Source organism: Neovison vison, chromosome 9 (genome assembly GCF_020171115.1).
Source record: "Neovison vison isolate M4711 chromosome 9, ASM_NN_V1, whole genome shotgun sequence".
NCBI classification, from domain to species: domain Eukaryota; kingdom Metazoa; phylum Chordata; class Mammalia; order Carnivora; family Mustelidae; genus Neogale; species Neogale vison.
The window spans coordinates 31,845,073-31,870,654 of NC_058099.1; the positions used below are offsets into that span (position 1 = coordinate 31,845,073).

Sequence of the window (25,582 nt, forward strand, 5' to 3'; positions counted from 1 at the left end):
CACGCTCTCTTTAGGACAGCAAAACCAGGACTTTAGGACTTTAATAAGTAGGTTATCAGTGGTGTAGCTTGGAACTCACCCCATGTCTTGTTTGCTTTTTTTGGTCTCTCCTCCCTCCCTGGCAAGTTCTGGCCCGCATGGGGGAGGGGTGGACAATGAATAGCCTTTTTGTGTTTCAGACCAGAACTGGGCATCTCCAAAGTATTTATATGTCGTTTCCAGGCCCATCAAAGGATTTGGTTGGATTTCCTAAGAGACAGAATCCCTGGATTAATTGGGTCATGTGTCCCCTCACTGTGGCCATAGACTAAGACATATCTTGGTCTAGGCCTAGGACTGCAGCCCACCCATGAACCAATCATGGTGGAAACTGATTGCAATTACAGTAGTTGGTTTGTATCAGTCAATGGATACTCTTAGAGCTCACCCAGACCACAAGGCTATCCCACCGAGAAAGAGAAAGAGAGGCTCAGTGGCACACGAGGAAGCAACCAGTGTCCTCTGCAAACTTCCTCCTGAGCAACAGTTAGCAAACGCTTTTTGTACACGATCCATAGTAAGAAATACACTTAACGCTGTGACCCAGTACCTACCCCCCACCAGACCCCACAGCGCTGTATCAGAACTTGCACAAACCAGTATATACCCTTTGCTTGCTGCTGGGAATGCCTGCTGATACCGTGTAGTCCCGGCTTCTTGACCAGGTACCACTCAACACTATCTCCTTAGTTTTTACAAACCCTGGTCCACATGGACTAGATGGGTTTCACAACTCCTTAGGGGGTCACAGCCCACAGTTTGAAAAATGCTGCCCTTACGATTTGCATGGACCACTTGCATTGTTTAAATGGTTGTTAAAATGGGTCACAAATTTTCCAGGAATGTAACAGGGAAGTGTGTAAGGAAGTGGAAGCTGAATTAATGGAGAGTACAAGGTCATGAAGCATAGAGGGTTGGCACTTGCCACTTGTGACTCAGAAAACTGGCCTTGAGAGCAGAGAGTTTTGAGCTCCAAAGTGGGACTCCTGATTCAAGCAGTAAGCAGCCTGCAGGATGGTCCCCTGGAACAGACCAGATCTGTGGCCACAGTGGGCTTCTCTGGAGGCAGTATGGGTATGCAATACAGCTGGGGGCACCAAGATATTTTGTTCCATGATTTTTGTCACCCGGAACCCAACTCCAACCTCTGACCAGCCTTCTTCAACCCCTTGGTGACTGGATTATAGCAAGTAGACAGGTGCTTTCTGATCACGCTAAGGCCAGGCTAGGCCAAGCCCCTGTGGTACATGGGAGGTGTCTGTGTACAATGCGGAGGCTGTGTGGGTGCAGTGAGGATAAATGGGCCACGTACCCATTTACATAACATTAAATGACATACACAAGTAAAGAAGACATTCTTAAGGTTTCATTAGTATGATAAAATAATTCAAAATAGTAGGTTAGTAGATTGAGAGACAGACAGAGAGAGAGAGAGAGATAGGGAAAGGACAAGAAGGGCCTTCAGCAGGGATGGTAAGACATTTATTTCCTAATCTGAGTGGTAGATACATGGCTGGTTGTTTTATTATTCATTAAATGTTAAAGATACAGTGCACGCACATGTACATACACAAACACACACCTATTGGCCTATATTACAAAAAATATAATAAGCCACAGGCCCTATGCTTGGTGAGCTCACAGACTCAAGCAGAAGACAGACATATCACAACTAATATATTACACAACGACATCACAAGAAATATAAAGAAGGAATTCATTCGAGCTGTTTATAAGACCTTGGGTAAATCATTTTATTTCTTGAAGCCTGGGATTCTTCTGATGCATTTGATACATACATGGATGGGTAGATACATAGACAGAAAGCTAGCTAGATCGATGGATACACACATATACAATAGGTTTATTGTGAGACTCAATTGGTATGTACTGCATGAGAAAATGTCTGACAAACTGTAAAACATGTGAGATAATATTATCACTCTGGGCATCTTTGCAACTGCTTATTTCTTCTGTGAATCTGCTATCCCACACAGTTTTGTGCTCAAGTGGCAGTCTGAAGGAAGCAGGTTGTAAGTGACTGTAAATTATTCTTGATCGCACATATTTTGTGTCTAGCACAATGAGGGACAGAAATAAAGGCGGCACGGGCTACTACTGAATAGCTCGTGATTGCCAAAACGGGGACTTGGAGTTTCAGGGACGCCAGGGGGGACTAGTCTAGGGGGACCAGGACTTTGAACTTGTGGGCTACAGGGGGTTAGTGCAGAGAGGAGAGTACTGTATTTCCCCTTCCCCAGGGGCTCTTTCAGTCCAGCTAGAAGACCCCCCACTGCCATAGTCACACCAAGGCCTTGCAGGTACTGCTCATCCTTCATTCTCAGGCCGAAACATGGACACAAATCCCTTCTCCTAGCTCCTCGAAGCCTGAGAAAGCGCAGGAGCACTCTGGTGCTTGCAGGGTAAGCTCTCTTTCTGGATTCCTGGTCCTGTCCTTGCCCCTCTGCCATAGGAGCCACAGAGCACTGGCCAGACAGCAGCACAACTCAATGGGCTCCTTGCTCAAGGTCCTGATTTCTGGCTCTTTGCCATCTCCATGTGAGGAGAACAAACCTCCTAGGTTTGGAGGTTTGTTCTCAGGAATAAAGTGAGAATTCATGATCAAGACTTAGGAGTCTAGGTTCAAGTCTACTCCAGGCAAGCAGACTCCTGAACTTAGACTTCAAACACTGTCTCTCTTGGGATAGAGTATGTTCCAGAGATGAGGGGAGACCGAAGTCCCAGGTTGGCTTTAGGTAGTTTTTCAGTCCAAGCCCCAGCCAAACAGGTGACACATGTAAACAGGGTAATTTAAGGAGCATTTAATAAAAGGACTGTTTTCAAAGGGATGGTAGGCTATGGGGAAAGTGCGATGGTGAACACAGAAGCCCATGGTGCTCCTTGAGGCACCGGTAACAGCAACTGCTGTCACTAGCCCAGCTTGAACAATGGGTGCAGGAAGGAGGAGCTCTGGGCACATGGAGAGAGAGGCCTGCCCAGGATGCCACTTGACAATGGTGTTCTTTTCTATGGAGGGGTGCAGCCAGACCTTGGAGAGCCCAAAGGCAGGAAACTTGGCAGAGAAATCCCCCGAAATCACACTCCTCCCTCCCTCCCCTCTCTAGCCAGTTGGCCTAACCTACCTGGGAGCCAAAGCACAAGAAAACCCAGTACTGTGTTCCAGATGGATCAGGGTGCAGGGCACAGAGCCAGGTGGGTCTGGATGAGCAAGAGACCCACACGGCCTCATTGTGAAAGGGGGGGTCAGGTTAAGGGGGGCCAATCTGAGCATCATGGCACAACAGTCAGGATGGGGGAACCCAGAAGGTACCAGAGATGACAAAAACACTGTCAAGGAGACGATTCAGGGACACCGCCTTCAGACCACAGGAATTCAGAGATCCAGAAGGCCCCTGGGAGGCCGGGGCATGTCCTTGATGGCTGAATTCAAGTGTCCTGTGTTTAAACAAGTACAGAGGCACATCTTTGCAGAGATATTTTTGGCATGCAAGAATCGAATTCATTTAGCAATTTCCCTTGCAGCAGCAGGTTGAAATTTCCCATCAACTGTCTTCAAGGACATTTAGAAGCAATGCTGTAGGAGACGCTCCATTATTTACTTTATGAAGCAAATAAATGACTTAGCGGCAAATGAGTGACTTAGCGGCAAGATTCAGGTGCAACAGTGCAGAAGACCTGGTGTGAGACTTCACTTTGCCTCAAACTCACAAGGGACCTTTAAATCACTCTCTTCCCCTCTCTGGGCCCCAATTTCCTCTTCTGCTGTGTGACAGGTTGGCTGTGATCTGTAAGATATTTCCTGGCTCTAGCATGTGACTTTCACAGAAACTATATGATCAAGAGCAAGTCCTGACACACTGGTTGTAGCAATGATTTTTTGAGATAGGAAACCAGAAGCTCAGGCAACAAAAGCAAAAACAAACAAGTGGACCTACATTAAACCAAAAAGCTTCTGCAGCAAAGGAAACCATCAACACAAGGAAGGGGCACCCTACAGAAGAGAAGATATTTGCAAACCATATATCTGATAAGGGGCTGCTATCCCAAATATATAAAGAATTCATACAGCTCAACAACAACAAACACACAAAAGAGAACGCTGATTTTGAAAATGAGCTAAGGACTGAAATGGACATTTCCCCCAAAGAAGACAACCACCATGGCCAAAGGTACATGAAAAAGATGCTTGATATCACTCATCATGGGGGAAATGTATCTCAAAACCACAGTGAGATATTACCTCACGCCTGTTAGGATGCCTATTACCAAAATGACAAGAAATTACTAATATTGGAGAGGATGTGGGGAAGAGGGAACTCCTATATGCTATTGGTTGGAATGTAAATTAGTATAGTCATTATGTAATGACTATATGGAGTTTCCTTGGAAAATTAAAACTAAAAAAAAAAAAAAAAAAAAGGAAAATTAAAACTAGAACTACCATATGATCCAGCAACCCCTCTGCTGGGTACGTATCCAAAGGGAATGAAATCAGTACCTTGAAGATCTATTTGTGCTCCCATGTTCCCATGTTCATTGCTGCATTATTCATAATAGCCAGAATATGGAAAAAACCTAAACACACACACACACACATGCTGGAATATTATTCAGCCTTAAAAAGGAGATATGCCATTTCTGACAACATGGATGAAGCCAGAGGATGTTATGTTATGTGGAATAAGCCAGACACAGAAAGAAAAATCCTACACAATCTCACTCGTGTAGAATCAAAAAAAAGTTTAGAAGCAGAGCGTAGAAAGGTGATTACCGGAGGTGGAGAGAGCAAGGAAATGGGGAGATGTTGGGCAGGCGGTACAAAGTTGCACTTATGTGGTATGAATAAGTTCTAGAGATCTAAAGTACAGGGTGGTAACTATAGTTAATAATATCGTATTGTAGGGACACCTGGGTGGGGCTCAGTCGGTTAAGCATCTGCCTTCTGCATGGGTCATCATCCCAGGCTCCTGGGATAGGGTCTCACATCCAGCACTTTGCTCAGTGGGAAGCCTGCTTCTCCCTCTGCCTGCTACTCCCCCTGCTTGTGCTCTCCCTCTCTCTGACAAATAAATAAATGAATAAAATCTTTTTTTAAAAGATTTTATTTTTATTTGACAGACAGAGATCACAAGTAGGCAGAGAGGCAGGCAGAGATGGGGGCGGGGGAAGCAGGCTTCCTGCTGAGCAGAGAGCCAGATGCAGGGCTCCGTCCCAGGACCCTGAGATCATGACTTGAGCCGAAGGCAGAGTCTTAACCCATTGAGCCACCATGAATATGCCCCATGAATAAAATCTTTAATATATATATATTGTATTGCATACTGGTAATTTGCTGAGTAGATCTCAGGTGCTCTCACCACACACTCGCACATAAATATACACAAATGGTAACAAATGGAGCGATGAATATGTTAATTAGCTTAACTGTAGTAATCCTTTTACTATGTATATGTATGTCAAAATGTTGTACACTTTAAATATACACAGTTTTTTTTTTTTTTTAAAGAACCAGTCCTGACATACCAGCACAGCCAACTTGGCAGTCCCTCTGTGATTCCATTTTGTAAGCTACAAAATTGTTTCTTTGAAATCTCTTTAAAATTGCTCCATTTCTCTGATGCAGCAAGACGGCAAAGAGAAAATAATTGCTTTCCAGTGGACTCATGCCCACGAAAACAAACCCAAGTGTACTGCTGCTAAAAAGAATCCAGTCTGCCACACTTCCTATTTATTTGGCTTTGGAGAATTGGACAGAGCAGAACCGAGGAAGGCACGGTATACACCGCACTGAGTCATCCCCTGAAGCGGATCCCACCCCCCTCCCCCGGCCTCCCGCGGGCTGCTGTGCGAGGGCAGGACCTCCTCTCACCGCTAACCCCTCGCTCCTACCGGTCCTTTCCTCTACGGAGGAAACCGCAGAGCTCACTTCCTCACTACCATTCCCGCCCGCAACCTGCACATTTCTGGTGGAAGTGAGCAACGAAAACCACACCAGCCTGAGCGCGCACTCTCTCTCCGGTCCCCGGACTGCATTCAGTCCGATCTCCTGCTGTGTCTGCCTGCCCGGCTCCTTTCCCCGACTTTCTTTGCAGAAAGTGCAGTCTCACCTCCCCTCCCTCAAAAATCTGCTGGGTTCTGGCTGGGCTGCCGGACGCAGGTTCCGGACACCTCCCACCCTCCCCCCACCCCCGCTCCCGTGTGATGACGCAACCGAAGCCTGACCAATCACAGAACCTCGTCCTGCAGCCTGGAGACTGGGGGCGGAGACTGGGGGGACGCTGGCCGGACTGGCCGCTGGGACTCACAGCAGGTTAAGCGCCCAGAGGAAAGAGCAGCGTCCTCACGGCCTCGGCCTCGCTGAGCTAAGGAACAGGTCGGGAGCTTCGGGTGGCCATGCTTCCTGTGCCCTATCCTCGTCAGGATGAAGCCATCCCACAGGGCCCGTGCACACAGAAAAGTCAAGATGAGTGGTGCAGAGAAAGGCGTGGAGAGTCCAGAGTGGAAAAACTTGACAATACAATTTGTTTACTTGGACGCAGTGATCCCAGTCCCAGGGCTCCCCGCCCTCGCCCTGGTACAAGCACCAGGAACTCTCCTTCTCTAGGTAAGTGAGGGCTAGCTGGATTTCTTTCCCACAACCAAAGAAGGGTGACTAATACAGCAACTGATCCGTGCACGAGGAGATTTGTAGGTAATGAGGAAAGAGACCCTAAATGGGGGGACTGGCTCTGGCAAGGTGGTGCAGAGCCTCGGGTATTCCTCTTTGCTGGGGGAGAAGTAGTCCTTCCAGGCCTTGAGCTGTCAGCAGCGGTTCCAAGAAGTCTCCATCAAAAGATGTCAGGATACTAGAATGGGCCGTCTATGCACTACCGAAAAGGATGCTTTCGTCAAATTTGGGCTGTTTAAACGTGGAAGGGATCAGCAGACAGATACAAGAGAAGGTCTTTCTCCTCACGGTGAGATGCCAAGGGTACAGAGAGTCGTGTGATCCTTTCCTTGAAGAATTGCAAAAGCAGAGGTCTGGGGCTGGGAAGGAGAGTATGGGAATAAAGACGAAGCATCTTGTCTTGGAGCAGTATTGAATGTGGCACAGCCCAGGGCCTGAATGGACCTTCCTCCTCTCTTGGCTCTTCAAGACAGCTCAGGCCAGGAAGCTGAGCCCCCAGGAAATGGACACTCCTCCAGGCCTGTGGCCAAGAGAAGACAGCCCTCTGCTAGGAGGTCTGGTTTGCTCAGTGGAATTCTTCCAAGTCCCGCAAGGGGCAGGACCAAGAGGAGGGTAGGGGAATTTGCTCCTCTGCCAGAGAAGTGAGTTTTTCCCACCTCTCTCCAGAAGGATAGGGTGTAGGTAGTTGGCTAATGACAACCAGAACTGCTTCCCCATTCCATTTTTTAAAAATACAATTTTGCAAACGTATAGAGAGAGGGTTCATGCATCATTTAGTCATAGATGGCAAGAGGATGAGTTGGTCTCTTCGGCTTCTTAATTATAATCTGGCCCAGTTGTTGCTTTTTCAGTTACTCAACAACATTTATTGAGCATCTACTAACTGCTGGATCTCTTAGATCCTGGGGATACAACAAGGAAGAAAACAACCAACCAACCATGATTTACGACTTGGGGGAGTCATTCCCGTACCAGGAAGTGGGGACACCATCCAGCCAACTGGCCAGGGCCAAATCCCAGGAATCCTTCTCCGACTATGGACCCCTTCCAGGAGGCTCCTCCCAAACCCAGCCCAAATCTGCCCACTTCTCACTATGTCCTCGGCTTAGCCGGGGCCCAGGACGACATGGTGTCTTGGCTAAATCGCTGTGACAGTTTTCCGAGCATGCCATTTGCCTCCAATGTTGCCTCCGCCATCACCAAGTCCATTCAGCACCCAGAAGTCACCGTGGTCTTTGCAAAACAAAAAATCAGTTCATACACTGTCAAACCTAACAGATCTGCTGAGAGCAAACATCTAGATAGTTGTATCTATGTCAGTAATAAAATGAATGCTACCAGCAGGAGGCGAGTACAAGTTTGTGAGACTCCCTTGGTGTATGTGAAGAGTCAATGCTGGTTTTGTGTTCTTTGACAGTGGGAAATATCATAATGATGCGTTCAGTTGTATAATTTGTTTCTGCCAAAAAATAAATAAAGCTAGTTTGTGTCCCTCTCCTGCTTAAAACCCTGCAGTCGCTTCTCAGAGCAACTACACATAAAATCCAAACACCTTACCTTAGTGGGCAGGAGCCTAGATGATCTGTGGCTTCCTCCCATCCTCCCTCTGCTGGCGCTGTCTTCCCCCTCACTGCCTCCTGCTTCAGCTCTACCAGTTTTTTTCTCCCCCTAATACATACCAACCGAGTTTGAATCTCAAGGCCTTTACTTTACTGTTCCTCTTTCTTGGGACACCCTTCCCCCAGATCTCTGCAAGCCTGTCCCCTTTCCAATGTTCAAAGGTAACAGTATACTCAGTGGGGTTTTTATTGTCCAGGAATTCCAGCTAAAGCCCAGAGGTGAAGACAAAAAGGTTCTAAGCATTCACCATCTCAAGAGAGCTGCCCCTTCCCCTCCATACCCCAGAGTACCAGTTTCCCCTGCTGGGGTTTACTGAAAGGTGTCAGAATGTGCCCATCAGCTGTCCTCCAGGCCTCCTTTCTAATCTTCATGAGATGACTGGGACTGAGAAAAAAAAAAAAGGTGGGCTAAAGCCAGAATCCTCTGCTTTGTGGGGAGAGCAATGTTTGTAACAACCCTCTCCCTAAGCCAAATACCGGGGAGGCACCAAGAAGTCAGCCATGGAGAGGGGGTCCCTGAAAGACCTGCTGTTCCCAAGCTGATTATCATTTTCTAAACTGCCCTTAGACTTTTGTGAAAGGTAGGATGGCTGGCCTTGTTTCCAGCTGGGAATGGGGCAGAAGGGAGGTACTTCTACTGCTGTCTGGCAAGAAAGGAAGAATTTGTGGTGGGGTGAAGTGGACACTAAGAAAGGTGGTTGGGCTTGGGTACCCCAGAGGAGGTCGCAGTTGGGTGTAGACAGTTTAAAAAAAAAAAAAATGGGCGCCTGGGTGGCTCAGTCATTAAGGGCCTTCGGCTCAGGTCCTGATCTCAGGGTCCTGCGATCAAGAGGCTGCCTGCTCAGTGGAAAGCCTGCTTCTCCCTCTCCCAATCCTCCTACTTGTTCTCCTCTCTTGCTGTATCTCCCTCTGTCAAATAAACAAGTAAAAATCCTAAAAAAAAAAAAAAAAAGTCTATCCATTCTTCTGATTCTAACACTGCTATTACATAAATATGGAATATTATATCTATCTTCCTCTCTATGTTTCATCTGATAAGTTTATCTTTTTGTCTGTGTTCTGAGGGGATCGTATTAATTCTTGTGAATTTATCTGACAACTCACTAAGTCAGTTTTCAATAGTGTATATGCCGTAGTTCTATTTGATTTGGGGGCGCATACAATTATTTTATTTCCAAGGATTGTTTCTCGGTGTCCCAGTATTCTACTCCGTGCTTCTTCTGCGCTCTGTCTTTTCACTGAAATAAACACTTGAATTGTTTTAGAAATTACCTCCTACTTTCTGTATAATTCTTCTTCTTTGGCTCTGATCGATCTTCTGGTTCCATGTTGAGACCACTTAATCTCCTCTGATGACTAACAGATGCTTGTCATTCTCCAGTATTTGTAAATAAGAAAGTCTGTATTGAAAAGGAGGGATGGTTCTTCCGAGTGCTGTGAGCAGTCGCACAGGTCAGTGGGAGCTTTCCTAGCTGCCCCCAGAGCACATTTGCCTCCAGCCCCTGCTGGCATGGTCCTGCGGAAATCAGTGGCCGGACAGAGTCCCAGGCAGATGCTACCTTTGTCGTGTTTGTCACATACCCGCTCATGCCACGTTTCTGTCTCCCAAAAAGTTCTCGAGGTTTCTGCCTGGTGGGCGCTGTTCTTGGAATAAAACCCGTGCAGCTTCCCATTAGGTGGAGCCTGATTTTGCAGGTTTTGCGGTGCCCGGCCCAGAGACCTCCAACCTGTCCTTGCAGAGTCTGCCCTAAGGGCTTGCTCTGGCAGCCTGAGCCCACTCTGCCTGGGCACAGCCGCTCAGAAGTACTGGAATTTAATGCACCCCTGCCTTCCAGTGATGGCTGGTGTATCACAAGCACAGCTCCCTTGTCCCTTAGATGGGAAACTCTGTGGGGGTCTATTCATTGAATACAGGCTCCCAGAGTTCCTGAGAGGAGACATGACCTGGTTATCCACCGTGGTGACCGGATGCCCCCTTTAGAGCCTACCTTGCCTTCTCTGTCTCACTTCCCCACTTCCCCGTCGGGTGTGTCCCGGGACCACCTCCCACATAAACTGCTTGCAAATGAATGCTCATCCAAGGGTGACAGAGTGTGGCAGGCTCTTTAGAAAGGTCTCTCTCCTGGTATGGAGGAGAAGCTGGAGGGGGAAGCCGGAGGCCAGGAGATCAGCCTGGAGGTGCGGGCAGCCGTCCCACAGAAGGTAAGAGAGGGGTCAAGACCTCACTGTGTCTCAAAGACCAACACCTACAGCAGAGCAGAGCTGCCCCGAGATACTGGTTAAATATTGTGACATTCAGAGGACTAGAAGTAGCCATTGTGGAAATATCTAGACTTTGTCGACCTTCCTAGCATTTACCTTTACGTTTTTTTTTCTTAAATTGTTGCTGTTGCTGCTGTTATTACTGCTACTTCTAAGGAAGCATTCCATCCACATTTGTTGAATGAATGAGAGGAGGACGAGATAAATGACTCCTTGGCTGCTGGCTGGGTCTGCAGTGCCATTCACTGAGAGAAGGCCCAGGGGAAAAAGAGCAAGTCTCGGGGATGGGGGAGGCAGACAATCTCCTCTACAGACATATCAGATAACAGGGCACTCTGGTACTTTCTGGAACTCAGGGTGCCGGGCAGGCGCAGGCCGGGGACTCATCAGACTATTTCATAGTCGCTGTAGCACGTGCTCCTGTCAATCAGGTGGAATCCAGTCCCAGGGCGGAGCGGAATCTGGGAGCCCCTGCATAGCCAGATGATAGCACTAGTTGTTGGATTACGAGGAGGAGCAGAGGGTGACGGTAGCCAGAAGCTTGGGCCTCTCACCCACTTAGGGGCTTGGGGCAGTGGATCTTCACCCCAGGTATAGTTGTACTAGGGTTTACAGGTAGAGCCCAAGCCCTGGGCCTGATGTCAGGCCAAGAAACCAGGCAGATCAGAAGACATCACCGAGCAAGGCCAGACCCCCAGCTCCTCCTTCCGAAGAAACATCAGGCCAAAGAGAGCGAGCACTTACGGATGCTTACTCAGTATGAGAAAACCCTTTCTAGAGCTTCCAGCAACTTAACAGAGAGTGGTTTTCCATTGCTATCTCTGTTCTATGGGTGAAGAAGCAGCTTCAGGGAAAGGTTGAGTGTTGGGGACGATTTTTCATTACTTGCCGATGATTCCAAGGCTCTTTGGGGGCAGAGCTCAAATTCAAACCCAAACTAAGGCCTGCCTATACTCGACTGCCCTGCAAGGCGAAGTATAAAGTGGGAGACAAAGGGGAAAGTCAGCCAGTGGGGACTATAGAGCTGTGAGGGGCTCAGTGGGGTCTCAGTGTCCTGGGTCACTGAGGACTCAAGGCATAAACAGAAAAGTACTTCTCCAGCTGCTAGGTTAGGCAGAGGTTATACCCATGTCCATGCCCCCACTGGGGAGGTCTCTGTGGACTTGAGGGAGAAGGAGATATACAGGAGGTGTGCAATAGTCGGTGGTATGAGAAGGCGTTTGGTGGGTTTAAAAAGTGGGGAGCATCATTTTGTACTTCCAAATCCAAACCTAGTCCTGGGTGCAAACTCATCATTCAAAGTATTTCCGAATGTTTGAAAGAATAAACAAAAGACCTACTAGATTTTTCTCCAACAAAGACCTTCCTGATCCCGTAACTCATCTTTTTAAAATCTTCCCAACATGCATCCCCAGTTGCAGGATCAAGTTCAAATGCCTCATCCTCGAATTCAAGGCCGGTGTGCTCTCACCCACCTCAACCCCCACCGCATCCCCCACGCTCGGCCCTTCCCTGTGTGTGCTGGAATTTTTATTTGCTAGTTTGTTGTTTTCTCAACTTCCCGAGTCCCCTTTCTCTGGTCATCGTAACCCTCACATTTTGGGTGAAGGAACTGTTCCTTCTGCACGGTTCATCCTGGGTGGAGCTGCTGATCCATTTCAGACACACAACACACGTGGGACGGATCAAGTCCTTTCTGGGAATTAACAGAATCCCAGGAGGGAGAAGAAGTCTCTATCCTCTGAGGCCAGCCTCTGGGGTGGGATGGGGGGCCATGGAAGGCTGGGGATGTCTGTGAACTACGCCTACCACATGAAAAACTCTTGTTCCTCCCTGGAGGGAAGGAAGACCAAATACAGAGAAAAGCAGAAGCAAGACACCAGACAGCCTCCCTCTCTCTCTCTCTCTCTTTCTGTCATTCTGTCTTTCTCTATCTCTCTCTCTCTCACACACACACACACACAGATGCACACACAGAAAAGAGAAAGTGATCACATCATTTGAGTCTATTGTACTCCCCGTCCTTCCTCCTGGTTTCCAGAACCAATACATTCCTTTATGTGTGTTTGCTGTTCTGTGTTTTTGGCTTATGAATTTGGCTTGTGTCTCCCTTACTGACTAGCGTTCATCTGTGCTGGATTGCTGACAGTTCCCTAAAGTCCATGCGGTCTCCTTCTGGCACTCTCCACAGGTTCAGACACTGTAGTACCCGCCATACAAAGTCCAGAGGTGCAGGACACGTGAGAGTGGCTCTTGGGATCCAGCCTCCTGTTTCCTCAGTTTCCCTTCCACACCAGCACGTGGTCATGCTCATGTTGGCAGAAAGTATCACCTGGACCTTCTCCTTCATGCTTTGTCTCCACCACCCCCCATACCTCATTAGTCTCTCGGCTCCTCTGGGCCCTCCAAAGTCTACCTCTTCATGGGGCCCAGCCCCTCGCATAGGTCGACAGCTGCTTCTGTCATTCTGGTTCTGCTTCTAGACGGGGGACCTTGGACGCGGTGGGCTTCAGACCTTGAGAGTCTATAACACAGACTCAGATCCAGTACCCAAAGGCCTCCAGCACTGTAAAGACGAGCTGTCCATGGCATACTTCCTTCCCTTAGTGTACCTCAGAGCATCAGTCCGCTTCTTGGCCTGAGGTCATCCAGGAGTAGAGTGAAGGCTTAGAGACCTTTCAGCCTCTGTGTTTCAACGGTGCGACGAGAACCCCAGGTGCTCAGAGGAGGAGGAATGGCAAGAGGTAGACAGGTTTAGGGGACCAGGGGATGTTGCAGAAGAAGCAGTCTACACTGGCTAACCGCAAATGGTGGTGACAGCTGTCCTGACATGTGGTGGGACACGAACAACAGCCTGGCAGAGGAGCCTATGTGACTCACTGAAGTGACCCATGAGGACACCAGGCTGGTGGCCTTTGGCAAGTGACGTGAAAGCTGCTGTTCAGGGAAGGGTCTTGGATGCCCAGGATTTTGACCTTCATTCTCAGAGACTGAAAGGGCTTGGGTTGCTTTGGGGCCTCTTCCAGGAGGACCAGCTGGTTATACTGAGTCCAGCGCCCAAGCAGGACTGAGAAGCCAGGGCAGGAAACTCACCTCCCTTCCTGGGGTTAGCCCTGAACGCCCATCTTGCCCTGCCCACTTTGTGACCCACGGCCGTGGTGGGCTCTGACTAAAATGGACGGCGTCTTCACGTCGTGACGTCAGGTGCCTCCTGCCCCGCTCCTCTCTCCGTTCCCGTCCATGCCAGGCAGTTCCCAGCCCCCCGTCACTCGGTAGGTGGGACAGTCCTCAACAACCCACTTCTGGGACTTTCCAACCTGCAACTGCCTTTTATTCTGTGACTCATTAGACATTCTTCATCACTCTTTCATTTAGGAAGCCCCTAAGTGGAGGTTCTGAGCTGTGTGCTTTTTTTTTGTCCTCAATTTCCTTCCTACCTCAAGGACTATTTGGGTGGATTTGGTGATTCCGTTTCTCTTGCAGGGTCAAGCCAAGAGCCAGAGCATCACAGACTCAGAGCTGGAGAGAGCAGACAGGCAGCCTCCTGCAGGGGTTCCTTGCAAAGAGCTGACACAGACCATGTCTGAAAGCAGCCCCACCATTCACCAGCTAGGCCACCTGGAACAAGGAACAAGGGACTTCCTGAGCCTCAACTTTTTTTTTTTTTTTTCCCATTTGTAAAGTGGAGCTAAAAATACCCACCCTGCAGGGTTATTAAGAAAGGCAAATGGGCCGGGCGCCTGGGTGGCTCAGTGGGTTAAGCCGCTGCCTTCGGCTCAGGTCATGATCTCAGAGTCCTGGAATCGAGTCCCGCATTGGGCTCTCTGCTCAGCAGGGAGCCTGCTTCCCTCTCTCTCTCTCTGCCTGCCTCTCCATCTACTTGTGATTTCTCTCTGTCAAATAAATAAATAAAATCTTTAAAAAAAAAAAAGAAAGGCAAATGGGCCATATAATAAGGTTGATGTTTAATAACTGGCAGCTGATATTAGGGCTCTTTCATGCCAACCTCCTTGAAAGAACCCAGCAGGCTTGCCCAAGGCCACGTGTTGCTGCAGTCACAGTTCACCGTGTTTCCCGGGCTGGGGTTCTTCTGCCCACCCCACGCTGCCCCCACCAAGGGGGAGACAACAGGCAGGCCCAGAGGAGCATGACGGGAAATCCTCCTGCTCTCTGATCATCTCCCGAGGGCTGTGTGGCAGCGGCAGGGTGACCCAACTCGCCCCAGGGCCTCTTCCAGATCAGTGGTGGAGAATAAAGGAACTGGGGGCAAAGAGTCAAACAGAAGAAAGTGCCTGGAAAAGATGTTTTTATGCTCACTTACATGGAAAAAAAATCGAAGTATACAGCATGAAGATATATGCATCTCAGAAAATTCATCTTCATGAACCTGTCGGTTCAATGGTAGCTGGAATTCTCGAGTGTGGCCCCAAGGAAGTCATACAATCAAGGGGCTGGGGGTGGGGAGGAGGGCCTCCAAGGGAAAGATAGCCATTAGGCGCAATTTCTTTTCTAGTTTCAGATCATTTGGTGCTTAAACTTTTCCAGCAAGTCAGAGTTATATAAACAGATGCCATACTAAAATACAATTGTGTAAAAATATAAAACTCCTAAAGCATGATGGCAATAATAGTTTAGGAAATAAACATTAAAGTCTGGTAATATCAGAAAATACAAATGGGATCCTTTGAGCAGTTCTGTCTCTGTACGAACAGCAAAGGACGGATACGTATTACAGATGCGTGAAGAATAAGACCTTCGGTCGGCACATAACTTAGAAAGGGTAACATGTCTAAACACTGACTTTGTGAGAAAACATGAAGGACATCTTACACTCAGCAACAATGGTTAAAGGAAGAAATTCCTTTCTGAAGAATGCAGGGGGCCTTTGTTTTCAACTCGCTCTTAACCGTGGTGGGACGTGTCCACACCGCACGGGACCTCCTGCAAAATCTAGCACCAATAGATGGATCAGATTTTATTTTTGATCTGAGTCCTTTATGTCTTCAGTTTTGAGTGTATTGAGGTATGTTTTCTTTGGTTGCTGTTGTGATGAATGTGTAATAAAAAATAAACTAATATTTACAACATTTAAACCTTTTAGATTTCAGTGTCAACTCTTCACATAAGAAAAACTGGAAAACCCTTATGCATCATTGGAAGGTCATTACTTCCTGGCATCTGTCATGAAACTGTTTTCGATACACAGAACTATGAGCCTATTAGCACAGCTGTATGTTTTCTGGTCCAGAATCTTCCCCGTGCTCAGTGGGGAGGCCAGTCCCGTGACGGCCATGTCAGCGGTTCGCCACGCTTCACAGTAGTTATCCACAAGACGCACTCCATGGGGGCTGGAGCCGTGCCAGATGACCTTCTGGGGCCTGCAAAGGAATTGTGCCGCATTACTTTTGAGATGTTGCTTCTTTGTGGCGTACCTCATCGAAGAACAAATAGGCCTAAGTCACAAATCAAGTCCAACTCTTGAGCTCTTCATGGTCTGACCCCACATCATAGTCTCTCCCCACCACGGGGAACGTCGCTCCTTCCAACTAGCTAAACACCCTGTATTCTATCCCCACCCAGCTTGGACCTGTCCTCAGACCGTACTCTCTGCTTTTGTGACTCTGAACCTTTGCTCACAAGGTCTCATAGTCTGGAGTGGCTTCTCTTTCATTTTCAGACCAGGGATTCCTTCTGGTCTTTCAAAGTCCCCTAAATGCCTCCTCTTACAGGCAGCCTTCTTGACTGTCAGCCCCATAGAAGGATAAATCTTTCCTCTGTGCTCCCATCATCATACCTGTTACTCCATTTTACAATTACAATGTTCCATCTAGAACTGTAGCTATGTGGTGATTGTCCTCCCCTGTAGACTGTGAGCCTTGTAAAGGTTTATTACTATGCCTTCTGGGTGGGCATCGGGCCTGGCATAGGGTAGACACTGAGGAAAGCTTTGCCAAGCTTGTTCTAATCCCTCTCTCTTTTTTTTAAGCAGGCTCCATGCCTTGTGTAGAGCCCAATGAGGGGCTTAAACTCATGACCCTGAGATCAAGACCTGAACCAAAATCAGGATTCAGATACTCAATCGACTGAGCCACCCTGGCACCCCAACCAAGTTGTCTTAATCTTAATAGCACACACCATTTCCAAAGAATTAGAGCACAGCTCACAGCACAGGGTTAAAGGATCATGAAGAACAGCATTCCTTACCATTTGCTGAGTGTCTACAGTATGCTAAACGTTCTCATACTTATCATTTTATGCTCACAGCAATCCCGTGGCATAGATATGATCATGTTGTCCATTTCACAGTGAGGCCACTGTGGCTCATAATGTGGAGGAAACTTGAAAGGTCCCTTATTAAGGGACTGGTCTCAGGTTTTCCGGCTGCAAGACCAGGGCCCTCTCTATGGCCTTCAGCTGCATGGCTGAGGCTCTGTGTTAGCAACAGCCCAGAGGGGTGGCTGGTAAAAGCATCTCATTGTTAGAATGTCTCCTAAAACTGTCTATCACTCCGTATACTTTGAGGGCTTACCCCCAACTTACCAGGAAGGATCTGTCATCACATCTCGGCCATCAAAGGAGTATATTGGAATATGTGTATTGAACTGACCTCCGTGGCCAGAAAAAATTGTGTCCCAATTGTTGAAAAGTACTTGGCCCTGTAGAGGTAGAAATACTTCATTGGAGTTACTGTGCTATGGGCCTGCTATTGGACTAGCTATTTATTCATTCATTTTTTAAAAAAGATTTTATTTATTCATTTGACAGAGAGAGAGACAGCAAGAGAGGGAACACAGCAGGGAGAGTGGGAGAGGGAGAAGCACACTTCCCACAGAGCAGGGAGTCCGATGCAGGGCTCGATCCCAGGACTCTAGGATCATGACCTGAGCCGAAGGCCGATGCTTCACAAGTGTGCCACCCAGGTGCCCTATTTATTCATTCTTTAAAGCCGAGAGGCCACCCCATGCCAAAGCCATCAGCCCCAGGCCCAGAGTCTGGACTGACTGGGAACTCAGGAAATGTCTGTGGTTTGATTTTACAATCCATCCTTGAACCCTTTTGCTTTTATTGTTTATTTCTTGAGGTAATCTCTCTTATTATAGGCATATAAATGTTCCCCCCCCCCATCAAAACTGTGTTTTAGGTCTTTACTAATTTTTTTTCAAAGATTTTATTTTATTTTATTTTATTTGACACAGAGAGAGAGAGATCACAAGTAGGCAGAGAGGCAGGCAGAGAGAGAGGAAGGGATGCAGGATCCCTGCCAAGCAGAGAGCCCGATGCGGGGCTCAATCCCAGGACACTGAGACCACGATCCGAGCCAAAGGCAGAGGCCCGATCCACTGAGCCACCCAGGTGCCGCACTAATTTTTATTTTTAAAAATTTTTCTACATATATACTGAGCTTCAGAGTTGTGCCAGGGCTTGTGCCAAACTCACTGTATGGAGATGACCCTCTCACTCCTTTTCCTGAAGGAGCCTAGTGCCCTTCAGTTATCTGTATTCCAAGAATACGGGTCATCTGAGTGGGTGTATGTGGCAGAACAGAACCTCAGGGAAAGAGAAGGAAAGGACCAGGTGTGGCGTCTGGAGGTACCAAATTGGAGCACGACGGGTCACAGGGCCTTGGAGGTCTCAGAGTAAGTGAAATACAGCGAGAGGTCAGGGTCCAGGCTGCGTGTGAGCGGTAACAGAGCTGTCCCTTCATGGAATTAAAGGAACCGGCCATTTCCGTGGTGGAACAGGGGTCCTACAAGGCCGTGCCTTGCCAGCAAAAAGGGGCAGAGAAATACCTGCCAGGTTCGGGCAGTTTGGATGTGCCAAGAGGACCAAAGTAGGGGCCAGGACAATTGGGCTCTGCTCTGGGACCAGTGCTCACCAGCTCCTCTCTGGAACTGGGAATCCCAAACTGGGCATCAAGGACCTGACTTCTGGTTTCTAGTGATTTTCAGCAAATTCCTCTCTCCCTTTGTGCCTCAGTTTCCACATATAATGATTTGAGGACAGAATAACTCCTTTTTATTGGAAGTGTCTATTAAGATGATGGGGAGAAAGCACTTTGTACTTGTCTGCTCCGAGAGTCATACGATCTAAGCAGGAAGGACCATGGTAAATGTCAGGAAGCTGAGGCACAGAGAGGTTCAACTGACCCACCCAGGCACACAGCCAGTCAGGGACAGGCAGGGTCTGGAACCAGCACGCCTCTGACGATGTCGGTCTCTGTGAGACCAGTGCCTCCAGCAGCCACTGGGAAGAATACTTATGCTTACCCTGAGGTTCACGATCGGAAGGCTGTATCTCTCTGCTTTCCTCACAACCGTGGAGAGGTCTTGCAGATGGGAGGATAGGAAGGCCCGGTAGGTGGACAACAGCCCCGCAGCCCTGGCCTGCTGGAAGCACTGAAAATCAGCTCGGAAGTCCCCAGAAAACGGCGTGTTCAGGGCAACCAAGTGCAACTGTGAAAAGTAAGTGAGAGCTAAAAGTTAGAAACCAAATCCAACCCGCATACCCATCTCAGGTTGCTGGTAAGACCCTGGATTCCCCAGGATAGAAGGTGCTACAGGTGGTGTCCCTCAGCCTCTGCCTGAGGGAGGCTTTCCAGCCCTGGCCTGACCGTCTTTGGGGCAGGGAGCTCGGAGCCCAAGCAGCAGGCTTCAGCTCTCTGACCCACTCTAGATGGTGACCATGTCCTCTGTGTAGCAGAAAACAAAACAAAAGCCTCCATCAGAAAGGACGAATATCCAACTTTTGTAGCAACATGGACGGGACTGGAAGAGATTATGCTGAGTGAAATCAGTCAAGCAGAGAGAGTCAATTATCATATGGTTTCACTCATTTGTGGAGCATAACCAATAGCATGGAGGACAAGGGGCGTTAGAGAGGAGTAGGGAATTTGGGTAAATTGGAAGGGGAGGTGAACCATGAGAGACTATGGACTCTGAAAAACAGTCTGAGGGGTTTGAAGTGGCGGGGGGGTGGGAGGTTGGGGGTACCAGGTGGTGGGTATTATAGAGGGCACAGCTTGCATGGAGCACTGGGTGTGGTGAAAAAATAATGAATACTGTTTTTCTGAAAATAAATAAATTGGGAAAAAAAATTCAGGAAACTAAAAAACAAAACAAAACAAAACAAAAGCAAGCACTTTAGAGATCTGAACCCAGGGTGCAGGCCATCTGCTGGAGACTCCTGGGTCTGCCCTAGTTCAGCTTCCAAAAGGGATTTAAGCCAGCTTTGGTACTGGATCCCAGAACTCCACCACGCTGGCTGGCCTTGCCCTTTCCTTTACTCCCCGAGTAGGTTGGGGCTGATCATGAGGGTCCAGAGGGAAAGGCACTGAAAGGAGAAAGTCATGACATTTCTGGCTAAGACTGCTGGGTAGACCCTTTTAGAAACTAGGGGTCACACAGTAACTCGAGCCTCACATTCCTGCCACCTTGGGCAGCGGCCAAAATAAAAGTCGTTCCATAGTCTGTTTTCTCCCACACTTCTTCTCCCCAAACCCATGCCTCTCTCCCAGCCTTTGTGCTGTGCCCTCTGGAATACATTCTGTGGCATGTGTCTAGAAGTGGTCCTCTCCCTCTTTGATGTCACCTCGGAGAGGGCTGGCCCACGTCCCCAGAGAAGAAAAATATTTCAAAAGGTCTTAAACCAAAAGACACGAAATGAGCCCTGTGGGGTGAGGCAGGAGGTGGTCAGAGCTTCTCTCCCCATTCCTGAGCTGCCTCTCTGGGCTGAACGTCCCCAGCACCAAGCTTCTACATGGCCCAACACCAAGGGTCGCCATGTTGGCATTCTCCCACTCAGCAAGGGTCTGGCCGCCATGAACCACAACATTCAGACCATTCCACGCAGTCTCCCCTATGCTTCTTGGGACATTCTTCTCTGTTTCGCCACCCCTTTCCTTCCCCATTTTGAAGAGAAGAGACCACGCATGCCACACCTCCCAGTTTCTTCCTGTTTTTCTATCCCTGGTTCTGCCTGCATTGTCAAGCTGGATAGAGGTCCAGGTCAAGCACACCCTTTGCCCCCTACCTGAGACAAGGCTTCCCCTGCAGCCCTCCCAGCACCAGCCTGAGGATGAGGAGGCAGCTGCAGCCCGCTGCTCACTCACCAAGACCACTTTCAGGCCACCAAACTTCCAGCCTCACACACAGGCTCTGTCTTCCTCCTTCCCACTGACCTGAGGACCAGCACCCGAGGGACAAGGCCCTAGGGTTCCACAACCTTCCAACCAGCATACTTCTCGTGGCTACACCCAAGTGCAGTCACCAGAGGATGGCGTCCCCACACCAGGGGACACCTGAAGAAGGGGCACAGGTGCATGCATCCCTCGAATCCCATCCATGTCCACCTTTTTTTTTTTTTTTTACAAAGATACATAAGGAACTATCTGGAATGATGGTTGTTTCCAAATGGCAAGACGGGGGGCTTTTGTGCTCTCATGTCTGTATTTCTCTAAGAGCCAGGACATTTTTAATAATGAACATGCTATCGTTTTTATGAAGACAACACAAGTCCAATAGTCAAATGTTAAAAGGGTGATCTGGGGAGTGGTTGTAGTTTTGGTAAAGTTATTGGGGATTTACTGTTTCCTTCTCCATTCTTTTCATTTATTGCCCAGATTTTCTACAAAACACACATGACTTTAGAATGGATAAAATACTACTTTAAAACATCCTTCAGCTGCTGCCCCAACTTCTCCCCTTCATGGCTGAACTTTTGGAAGGGTGACCTCCCCACGCATCTCTCTTTCCTCATCTCACCTCCTATGTCCTCTCAAGCATTCGGAATCTTGTTGGCATCCCCCCCACGACCCAGATATGCTCATCTCTGGCTTCTAAATTTGGGGGACACTATTTTGTTCTTCGGATAGACCTCTTGGCAGCTTCTGACGCTGCTGGCTTCTACCTTGCTTGGCATTCTTTCCTCCTCTCGGGCTATGGCTTCTATTTGTTCTCATGATTCTTCCATCAGCTCCTTTCTGCTTTTGCTCTATGCTCTCCAGCCCTGCTCAGTGCACACACTCTCTTTTGGGAATCCTACCACCCTCCTCACCCAGGTCACAGCTCGGCAGAAGACTCCCAGGTCCGTAGCACCTCCAGACCAGGCCCCCAATCCGACTCCCTCTGGGAGGCCTCCATTCACATATCCTATGGGTAGCTCAGACTCACTGTGCCCCCGAGGGGGTCCTGACTGGTGAGTGGCAAAACCCCCCAAAAACACGTTTCTGCCTGCGAATCCAGGTCTTGTTCTTTGAAAACGCCCCAGGACCCTCGTTAAAAAGGCATGGCCTTAGGCCATTCAATCTCATTCTCCTGGCTACGCTCGATTTGGCTAGGAGTGGGCAATGAGCCCAAGATGACCCCTGCAGATGACCTCTCCACACAGACCCTGGACCGAGTCAGGTGTACCGGGCTCTCCAGCTGCAAGACCCCCTGGAGCTGGGACCAAGATCAGTGCCACGACAACCCAAAGTGGCGTGCAAGCTTGTGGATGTGACCTATGTGTGCGTGTTGGGATGGGGGTGGAAAGGCGGCAGGAAGAGAGAACCTTGCAGAAGCCGCCCTGTCGCAGCGCAGACAAACAGCAGGGACAGGAGTCCCACAGGAGTCCCAGGAAGCTGTACTTCCTGCTGTTGAGTTTCAGGAGGTTCCTGCAGTGATCTAAACACCTTCACTTAAGCTCATGAAGGAAAAGGGTCAGCGCTGTCATTCTGGCAACACAACGGCCCTCCGGAAGAAAAGCAGCACCCTTGACGATCCAAGCAGAAACCTGGGCGTCGTTCCCGACCGCCCTCATCCCCGCTGCCCCGTATCTGTACCGGGGACCAAATCTGTCACTCCTGTCTTATTTTCTCCCCAATCGTATTTTTCTATGTGTTCACCGCTGTGATCCTGGTTCAAGGAATACAATAGCCACCTGACTGTCCTTGGGCTCCTGGGCCTGTCCCTTCCAAACCATGTGTACACCGTAACCAAGGTAATCTCTGAAATGCCCATCTTAGAGACTCTTTTCTTGTTTGCGACCCTTCAGTAGCTCTTCATTGCCCGCTGGAATAGGTCAAAGCCCTTAGCTTCACTGACAGGCCCTTGCCCTCTGCCAACTAAACTTCTCCCTTCTCTGCCTTAAAACCTGCCTCTTCAGCCAGACGAAATACCTGCTGTTCCACGAATGCCCAGTACCTCCCCCTGCCTCCCGCTGTTCCAAATCCCCTCTGCCACGAGTATGTCCACTCTCTCCCCCCCGCCTGCCTCTCTCCTGCTCTCAACTCTCCTTTAGGTCTTAGTTTAGGGGCTCCCTCTAATAAAGAAGGCAGAATTTTTTGAGGTTCCTTGTTCCTCCAGCACCCAGTGTGTGCCTCGCCTCGATGACTTACCAACTATCGTAACTCCCTGGTTTTTGGGTTGCCCCCCACCCTAGTCTCTATGCATCTTGAGGGGAAGGGGGAGGGCTCCAGGCACAGGGCGGGGGAGTACACATTGGTGGACACGCACCCAGCACCTGCAGGGGGGAAAAAGCATGAACCGTACTTACAACAGGTCTCTCGTAACTGACACTTGAGAGCGGCATCAGCGGAGGCGGATGTGGCTGTCACATAAAAGAGGAAATAAATGGTCCTGAATAAGCATCCAGTCTGATCCTCAGCACACACCAAGGGGCGACTGTGATGCTTTGCATCATCTGTCATTGTCTCCAGGACACTCTTAGGAGTTTCATGCCTCCCCCTCCCTGGGCCCCCCGCTCCCCAACCAGGAAGACAGGATCCTCAGGAAGGGAGGGGATATTCTCCAATCTTTTACAGGGAACACAGAACTGAGGAAGCAGAAGACCGCGTCTTAGAACCAACTTATCCACTTTAACTCAGAGCCTCTGTTTCCCCACAAGGCAGGGTGGGGATGGCAAGATGTGCCTCAGGGGGTTGCTGCAGGGCCAAAAATGGACAATGGAAGTTGCTGATGGTCTTATCAGGCAAAGAAGTCACAGAGTGCAAAAAGTAAAGGGGCTCTTCTAGACCACGTATGCCAACCACGATTTCACAGGGGAATAAACTGAGACCAAAAGGGGTTCGAAACCCCTCATTGCCCAAGAGAATTTAGCTACGACATGGAAATAGCAGGTCTCCACCCTCTGGGTACGGTTGCTGCTCTGCTCTCCTATGAGAGCATTCTGTTGGCATTTGGGAATTTCTGGGCTTCCGCCAGGGACTAAACCCTGCAGAGTTGGCTGGGCAGAGGTTGGAAAGCTTGGTTCTGGACACTGAGGGGGCCTTCGTGGATGCTGATGAGTGACGGCGGGAGAAGGAAGGCAGGGTAACTACTCACATTGCTGGAGAGCGCGGGGGGTGGCGGGCTGTCGGCAGGAATGGGGATCAGTTCTCCTAGCTGAAAGAAAACAATATGTTGAAAATGAAACATCAACCGGAGAGTGTCAGCCTAGTTTCAAAACAGAAAAATGGCATTTCCAGGGGGTAGATTATTATTTTTAGAGGGTATCTGCAGGCAGCTTGTTAAAAGGAAGCTTAAGAATTTACCTGTAATTTCTTCCAACCATCTCGGACCCGAATGAAGAACTCCGTGCTGTCCCTCAGGTAGATGAAGGTCCCTTCAATGACCAGATGTGCTTTCTGCAGCATGTCATCCATGGTGCTAAATGCTGTCACCTGTCAGAAAGTTTTCCATTCCCAACAGTGCTGTTATCGCTAGAGCGGTGGCCGGATTCCCCTCACAGCCAGTGAAAGGCTCTTTGTGCCTTTGAGACATATGTAACTTCATTAATAGCCAAAGGACATTTCTTTATGAGGAAACAAAAACACCAATTAGCTCAGAGCACAAATTGGAACTGTAATGAATAAAGGAAAATAGGAAGATGATATTCTAGGGGCATGAGGACAGTTAAACTATACAGAAGGTTGTCTTTCTTGGGTCTTGGCATCTGCAAAACCATGGGTACATTTTGCCACTTGGATCTGTATGATGGCTTCGTGGCCGTGACGTTAAATGAGTTCAACTCCTGCTAGTCCTTCTTTTTTTTTTTTTTTTTTTTAAGATTTTATTTATTTATTTGACAGACAGAGATCACAAGTAGGCAGAGAGGCAGGCAGAGAGAGAGGGGGAAGCAGGCTCCCTGCTGAGCAGAGAGCCCGATGCGGGGCTCAATCCCAGGACCCTGGGATCATGACCTGAGCTGAAGGCAGAGGCTTTAACCCACTGAGCCACCCAGGTGCCCCAACTCCTGCTAGTCCTTAAAGAGTTTCAAGTTTGCTTTCATTTGGAATAAGAAACGCAAGCCAGTGGGCCATTCCACTTAGGTTTGGAAACTTTTTTGCCCAACTGGGTACAATTAAATAGATTTCAATTACAATAAATTGTAAAATTGTAAAAATTAAATAAAATTAGATTTTATTTTCATAAAAATAAAAAATTAAACAAAAAAGTTGTAATATTAAATACATGAGAGGCAATGGGGGGTCTGTAATTTCTCTGTCTAGAATCGTCTAGGAAAAGATCAGCTGTCCATCTTGGCCACTCTAGGAGCAGCCACAAAAGTTACCAAAACCTGCTGAGAGGCATCATACCTCTGAGAAACATCGGCCAAGAGAGCCTATATTTTTTCATCTTAACTGAGAAAGAGCATAAAAAGTTAGTTTTCACCTACTCTTGAAAATCATGACTTTGGGCATCAAAATGGCTTAGACATGCCCCCAAAGTCACCCATTGTCAACATTCTGTCAGCTGCTGGATGATTTTTTTCCTTTGACAGCTACATTTTCCAGCTAAAATCCAGCCAAGATCTCAGAGCATTCCCAGGACTCTGGGCATCCTTGCGAGGTGTTTGTCCCTCTTCCTGGGCATGGTAATCATCTCTGAGCACTCGCTACACTTTGGGCCCACGGTGTGCAGGGGAACGAATGCACGAGAGATGTCCGGGGGAAGGAGCAAGAAGGTGCAAGGACCAGCAGGGGCCCTGTCGTGAGCCT

General features: G+C 48.6%; 1 protein-coding gene across 1 annotated transcript in view; it reads right to left on the reverse strand.

The window, feature by feature from the left end:
* Positions 1-14,897: 14,897 nt before the first annotated feature.
* Positions 14,898-25,582, reverse strand: part of COL15A1 (collagen type XV alpha 1 chain) — a 101,988-nt gene continuing 91,303 nt past the window's right edge. The window contains exons 36-41 of the mRNA XM_044265271.1: positions 24,137-24,265; positions 23,928-23,987; positions 23,140-23,193; positions 18,876-19,061; positions 17,149-17,264; positions 14,898-15,986 (exon numbers count right to left, since the gene is read on the reverse strand). Coding sequence (XP_044121206.1) covers positions 15,773-15,986; positions 17,149-17,264; positions 18,876-19,061; positions 23,140-23,193; positions 23,928-23,987; positions 24,137-24,265 — 759 coding nt within the window. The 3' untranslated portion in view covers positions 14,898-15,772. The remainder of the gene's footprint in view (positions 15,987-17,148; positions 17,265-18,875; positions 19,062-23,139; positions 23,194-23,927; positions 23,988-24,136; positions 24,266-25,582) is intronic.